Below are 7576 nucleotides of genomic sequence, written 5' to 3' on the forward strand. Positions count from 1 at the left end.
GAGGGGGGAGGGGTGGGGGGAGACTGGAAAGAGAGTGGAACTTGATGTCCAGTAGGGAAGTTCTTTTTGTCAGGCAGTGCTGACATCCTAAGGCATTCACACCAGGAAGTTAAGATTTCAAACAAACAGCACATTCATCTGGGCAGACAAGAGCCTTGAAGGTCAAAGGCAACGGAACTTTGAACATTTTCCCTCCCCCTGCAGACATTAATTCTGTGTCCATTGAGACTGAGAACAATAATGTGCTTACTTAAGGTGTGTTCTTTGAAAGGGAAGTAGCTGGCACGCATTTGGTTTCCACTTATCAGTAAGGCAAATACGGATGAGTTTTATGTTTGCAGAGTCAAAAGCAAACTGGAAAGTCTAGTTAACATACCAAAACTCTCCTGATATTTTTATAAACATAGGAATAGTCATAAACATGCATTAGAGTTCTCTTTCCCATGTCAAAGATGATGAAAAATTTTCTGTTTTCTTCCTTTCTGACTTTCATGTTAACTTCATTCTAGAGGTTTTTACTGAACACAATTAACCAGGGTGTTTTTGTATGGCTTCTCTCTTTTTCTCTTTTTGAGGAACTTGTGGAATTGGGTGACTTTGTTCCAAATAAATGAGCATCATTTTTTGCAAGTCTTTATTGCAAATATGTGTCTTCATTTGTTATTTTCTCTTTCAACCCTGCTTTTCAGCCAGTTTTGCTTAGCTGCTTAGCTGTTTTGCACGAAGACATTATTTGATGTTTGCCTGGTGACAGTGTAGTTTAACAAGGTCAAATTCCAATTTAGCAAATTTGCATTCTGCCAAAACAAATTTTCCATGTGGTTTCAACAAGAAATTCCTCTTCACCTCTTCATAGGGTGGCTGCTCTGGCTCCCATTATGTGGTGGCTTGTTATCAGTAATGGGGCCCTGTGATGTTGGGGCCCTGTGATGTGTGCCCAACTTGGTTTTGCAATCTTTGAAGAGTGAGGATGATCCCCATGTTTATCAGCTGAAAGTGTCATTGGGTTGAATGTTGCAGTTTTGTATTTCTGATATAAAAAAAAAATACAAAAAGCTTTGTATTTTAAAAAAAAAGCTTTGTTTTTCTAATTTAGCTGTATTAACTATATCTTTGGTAGGTTTTCTGCTGTGGAACAGAGTACAGGGGTTCTGGCTGATTCATTCTATTCCTGGGTTTCCTCCAATTCCTGAAGAAGGCTATGATTATCCACCCACAGGGAGACAAAATGGACAAACTGGCATCTGTGTCACTTTCAAGTACAATCAGTATGAAAAAATAGGTAACACTAGAATGTATGCAAGACAGAGTGTGTATGCCCAATGTTGAAGCAGAAATTTGGAAATGTATCAATAAGTTCCTTATTTCATTTGTTTTTCTACTTATAGATCCTCTGATATCTAGATTCTAATACTGACTTTGCTATCTTCAGTCCTTGGGCCACTAGTAAAACCTGATTTACTGATCTTTTATTGAAATCTTTGAATTTGATCAGGGGCAGGAGTTTTGACCAGGCTGAAAACAAACAGGTGAAACAGACAGACAGACATGTCTTGGGCAATGGGAAGAGTGATACAGTAGGGTGCTGACTCTCCTCTAGTTTCCCACAAAGGTCTCCACTCCATCATGCTCTGCAGGAATGCAGAAATAAGATTACAGATCTCCATATAGTTCAAGATAAAGCAGACCTAGAATAGGAAACAGAGTCAAATGAAGACTGATGGGGGAGAGATCCTGAATTTTTTAAATTTTAACATAATAGTTTGTTTTTACATCATTTTGTGCCTTTTTCCCTCTCAATTGTAATCCCCAGGGACTTCCCAAGATCCTGATTTTTAAATATGGTCTTAATCTTCATTTTTAAAACATGTATGCAGACCACATGCTGCTTGTAGGCCACCAACCTGACACCTCCAAGCTAAGTGATCTTCCTTTGCAATCTTCAGCTCAAATGGCCAAAATCCCCTTGGATTTGGAAAGTATGGTAGGAAGAAGAGGTAGCACCACTATTTTACCAATCACTTTGTACTGAGGAGATTGCTAAATAGAAATGAAGAACAACTTGCCTCTAGATCTAGAATGCTTAGAAAATGTTTTCATCAGATTTTTATGTTATGCATTGATTCAAAAGGACACCTGCATCCCCATGGTCACTCCTGCTCTATTTTCTATAGGGAAGACATGGAATCAACCCTAATTCCCAAAAATAGATGACTGGATTAAAAAGATGTGGCACATATACACAATGGAATATTACTGAGCAATCAAAAAGATAACCTCATGCTTTTTGCAGCAACATGGATGGAGCTGGAAGGGGTCATGCTCAGTGAAATAAGCCAGAGAGAAGAAAAATACCAGATGGTTTCACTCAGAGCAGGAACATGAGGGGTCAGGAAAAAATAAAAAAGTCATTTGTTATAAAGTAAAAATGAAAAACAATGAACAACTATAAACCAGAGATATTTTAGGATCAAAACTGGAGTGGGAAGAGTACATGGGACTATAATGATAGCACACAGGTGAACTGGTAGTGGGGAAGTCCACAGGGATTACAACTGAGATGAAAATATGCACAAAATGAAGAATGATGTAAAAAAATAAATAATTTACAAAAAAAATTTCATGTTATGTTAAGGATTACCAAAACTTCTGCCCAAGACAAGCTCTAGTCTAGCTAGCTAAGTTCATGTAGTGATTACAGGAATGAATAGCATAGATTGAGGGATATGCTGTTTGGAGTTGGATGATTGACACAAGATAGTTTTCTACTTTTGTATATGTACATATAGGAGAAAAAAAATATATGATCTCATTCCAAAGTCAAATGGCCTGAGTTTGTCAAGTTTCATAACTTTGGACATGGGAAGTAAATTCTCCACTAATTCATCTGTAAGGTAAGGAAATTGGTTAAAAAAAAAACTTATCAACTTTCATTTATATTGTTGCTATGAGAATTAAATTATAATTTGTGTAAACTCAAAGAAAAAAAGCCTGGAAGGCAGAAAGTACTCAATAGGTGTCAGCTACTTTAACCAAAGTTATTTGGCAGCTATGGACTTTAAAAGGAGAATACTTGTTTTATTTTATTTCATTTAATTTATTACAAGAGCTATATCATTTGTTAGTATTACCATTTTTGTCTTAACTGCCATCTTTTTATTCTCTTGATTCAGATTCACAGCTCTCAGTCTGCAACCCAAACATTTATAGTTGTTCCATCCCAGTCACCTTCCACCAGGAGCTCGTCCACATGCCCCAGCTGTGTGCCATGTCTCACTCACCAAGCATCCCTGGCCGACGCATCCCTGGCCGGCGCCTCGTGACACTTTGGTCAGCCAGGGGACAAAAATTTCTCCATTTTGCAAAGCCTAACTCTTATTTTGACGGTATGCAAGACCATCCTCAAACAATAAGCTGTATGACTGCTGTTTGACTCACTTTGGATTGCTTAGAAGAAATATTCTGATTATTCAAAGAAAGAGTAGAAAAGGAGGAGGCCTCCCTGGTGGTGCAGGAATTAAATTCTCAGCCTTATTGTTATTAGGCTGTCACCAGCCACTGAGACATAAGTTCGACCCCCACGCCCCCACATGGCATAGCAGACCTCTCCTGTCTCTCCCACCGCTCCCCTCAGCAGTGTACTTCAGGCAATCTGTTGGTTCTGCTTCCCACTCTGTTGAATCCTCTCACCCCCTGCAGCTCTGGCCTGCACCCCAGCTCTTGTATGCATAAATAAATAAAAATAAATCTTAAAAAAAAATAGAAAAGAGGAGAGGAAGGAGGGAGGAAAGAGAGAAGACTAGCATTAAGGTAAACATCCTCCTATTCCACATGACGAGCAGAGGTGCTAGTCCAACAAGGACCTCCCAAACTATCGGACCAGGGGCCAGTAAAAGTCAGTCTTCAGTTTCTGTTGGGCCTTGGGCCACAAGTGTTTCCCTTTTCTTCCATTCCACTAGTTGCTTTAAGCCTTCCTTACTCTCAAGTCTCAAGTCTGCTTCCTCAGACTCAACTTTGCTTTTTCCTTCATAGACAGAATAGTGAGTCCTCAGGGAAAAACCACTGTGCTACTAGTGCTTGCATCCAGGCAACAATCTCACTTTGCCTTTCCTTTTCACTGGCTCCCTCCCTTCCCAACAGAAGCTGTGAAATCTCTGTGCCCTGAAATGTATCCCAGCCTCAGGATACTTGGATTCATCTGCTGATGGATCTTCTTCATCTTCCTCTTCTTCTTCATCTCCCGCTCCACATTCTGCCTCCTCACAACACATGCCTAAGAGCCCTCCCGCAACCTTAAACCACCTGTATCCTTGTTTTTCCTTTCTTCTAAATTTTTTTTTCAAAAATGTGCAGAGATTCCACTTGCTCTGTGACCTTCCCGGCAGTCTTACTGGTCTACAGACACTGTCCTCTTTCCCCAGTTACTAATGATTGTCTTAATGGACTTCAATGTCTTCCTTTCTTATTTGGTTTCTTCCATCTTATACAGACTGAATGAAATGTACCGAATGCCTATTTTTTTCCATGTCCCATGTTAGCGCACTAGGGATCCCCAGATTAACAGGACAGAAATATTGTCAGCAGATTTTGGCACTGTGGAAACACTTTCCTTCCTGAAATATTCCCCGTTACTAGTGTTTGGGAAGGTGGAGTCTTTGCTCTTCCTCCTACCTCATGTAAGTCTCTTCTGCTTATCTTCCTCTGCTTATTCCCTGGGTAACTGGATTGCAGGTGATCCTCTGTTCCTGCTCACTTTGCCCTGTATACCCACTCTAGCTAACTCCAACTGGATGAGTCCCAAGTATAAATCTTCACCCCAGATCTCTGTACTGACAGAGTAGTCATCAATGGTTGGGACAGCTCTACTTGGAGGCTGTATAGCCACACCAAATTCAATATGCCAAACACATCTCATCATTATTTTCCACAAATGTACTCTTTCTGATATTTTTCATAGTCTCCAGCAACTTTACATCCCTCCTTTTTCTCAGCTCTCTATTGATCCAACATATTCAATCAGTCCTAGGTTCCTTAATAACTCTCAGATTTATCTTTCTTTTTCCAAACTTTCACCTTCACCAGTCTTCATCTGTGTTTATTATTAGTTAATATAAAAGCCTATTTGCCCTATCTCTTATCTACCACACCCTTTTAAATTCATCTTTCTCAGTGCTTCTTACCTGGCATTTATAATATAAACTAATTTTTATTAACTCCCCACTAAAACTCCTTGAAGAATTCCCTATTGATTTTAGGAAAATCCAAACATTTAGTGTGGTTTACAAAGATCCCAAAGAGCTGGCTCTGATGACATCTGTAACCTTATTCTCTCCAAGATCTTTACAGATCTTTTGCTCCCTTGTCTGGTTAGAACAAAAGACATTTGCAGACTCTAACATCATCATGGCAATGATGATAATAACTCTTATTTGCACATCACCTTAGTGTTGACAAAATGTTCTCCCATTCACTATCTCAACTATGTTCTTATTAATGTGTGCATGACATCCACATATCAGGGGTGAATGAAGATTTCCATTCCAGAGGATATTTTCAGAGACTTATCTAAGTATAAGTCTTTCTTCTTACTATCTTTCTTCTTATAACTCTAGACATCTTTGCAGCCTGGATGGCTCAGCAGTTGAAGACACACTTGTTAACAGAAACCTGGCAGCGGAAGAGACAGGAACTTCCTTCAAACTGCTCCCTTCCTTATCATGTCTACAATGTCAAAGCAATTAAGATATCTGGACAATCTTATTTCAGTTCTTCTCGGGATCATGCCAAATGGTGTGTTTCCAAAAAGGGCACCAAAAACCGCTGGACATGCATTGGAGACCTAAATCGGAGTCCATACCAAGCCTTCAGAAGTGGAGGGTTCGTCTGTACCCAGAATCAATATATTTACCGAGCATTTCAAGGATTAGTTTTGTATTATGAGAACTGTGGCTAAAGTTATTGAAAGGATAGATGTACTGTTCTTTTGAACACTGATAGTGGTCTTCTTCCTTTAGATCAAATTCTTTATATAGTAAGAAAGTGTGAATGGACCCATAGTCAACATATCAAATAAAACATCTCCCACGTTCACAATTTTATCTTTCAATTTTGGCAATTTGTCTATTTTACATTTATTGGTCAAGTACACTATTATTATAACTATAATGAGAATCAAAGAAATGAAAGGACAAATATTTGTTCTAAATTAATCAACTCTCAGTTGTTCCTAGATTGACTGACCATCTTATAGATTCAATTTTATCTCCTTCACAAAGACTTTCCTCACTCTTCTCTCCACATCATATTTTTTTGGAAGGAAAAGCAATTCTCTCTCCCTTTACTTCATACTAGTTAGTCATTTTCATCTTAAAGTTTTTTCTCACTGTTTTTCTTTCTTGGTATTCATGCAGCTGCCAGTTACAATTTTATTGTCTTGAGTCATTCATTTGAACTCTCTGAGTCTTGGATTTTTTAACCTAAGACATGCAGGTAATTTCTAGGCATGTTCAAGCACCTAGAACAGGAACTGACACAAAGGTTAACAGTGAAAATACTAGTGGAATTTGAATCTGAATTCCTCCACCCAGTGTGAGAAAAGAAAGTTTACAAATAAATAGTATTTTTTAAAAATATGAATCATTTCAGGAGAAAGAAAAAAAAAGCCCATTAACTTAGAGGAAATAAAAAAGTGCAATATAAAGAAAACAATTGAACTGAATCATAATAATTCCAGTTTATTTCATTTTCTAGCATTCTTATCACTAAGCACAACTATTCTACAGGTAAATAACAATAAATTTGTAGTAAGTACTAATTGCTTAACAAAGTCTGAAGTGTGATTCACAATTTCAAAAAGTTTACAATTTAACAAAAGTAACCACAACAGACAGCAACCAGAACTAGCTCCTGGAATATTTACTTCAGGGGAAACAGTCAACACACATTTTCCTTTTTAATCTTCATAACAACGTTATATGGAAGGACTATTACTGTTGCCATTTTACTGATAAGGAAACTGAGGCTAGCAGATTTTCCAAAACTTGCCCAATCACACAGAGGTTTATATAACCTCTACTCCTACACTCTTAATTTCTATTCCAAGAGATGATAAAAGGAAAATAATGAAAATGGAATAATATATATCTTGATGTTTTAATACTATCCAAAATTCACGGGACATGACGGCACTGATTTAATGAAAAGCAAAGAAATGTCTTCTGGTCAGAAGCCAACATAAGCTATCAGTATGTTGAATATTAACTAGTTAATTTACACGCTTTTAAAATATAGAGGTTTAAAAAATGTTTTATCCCCTCAGAGCGCATCTGAATATAAATAATTGCAACAAAATGGAATTAAGTTTACAAGTACAGGATTCTGACTTTATAAGTTTGGATGTTCAAAATTTCATCCAATAATATAGCAAGGGATGAATAAAAGAAAAAGGAAGTAAAAGGGAAGAAATTCCACTGGACTAAAAATGCACACTAGACATGAGTCCCCTCCCTAAAAGATAAATGTAGACCCTCTAGAAAAGTGGTTTCATTCTAAATCAAAGGGCAGCCTGAAGGAATGG

General features: G+C 37.8%; 1 protein-coding gene across 1 annotated transcript in view; it reads left to right on the top strand.

Annotated features, from left to right (window-relative positions):
- DNASE2B (deoxyribonuclease II beta) overlaps positions 1-5953 on the top strand; it is a 15295-nt gene extending 9342 nt beyond the window's left edge. The window contains exons 4-6 of the mRNA XM_004679527.1: positions 1121-1282; positions 3174-3386; positions 5613-5953. Coding sequence (XP_004679584.1) covers positions 1121-1282; positions 3174-3386; positions 5613-5953 — 716 coding nt within the window. The remainder of the gene's footprint in view (positions 1-1120; positions 1283-3173; positions 3387-5612) is intronic.
- The last annotated feature ends 1623 nt before the right edge of the window (positions 5954-7576 follow it).

Source organism: Condylura cristata, unplaced genomic scaffold (assembly GCF_000260355.1).
Source record: "Condylura cristata isolate star-nosed mole 26May11 unplaced genomic scaffold, ConCri1.0 scaffold00008, whole genome shotgun sequence".
Lineage (NCBI taxonomy): Eukaryota > Metazoa > Chordata > Mammalia > Eulipotyphla > Talpidae > Condylura > Condylura cristata.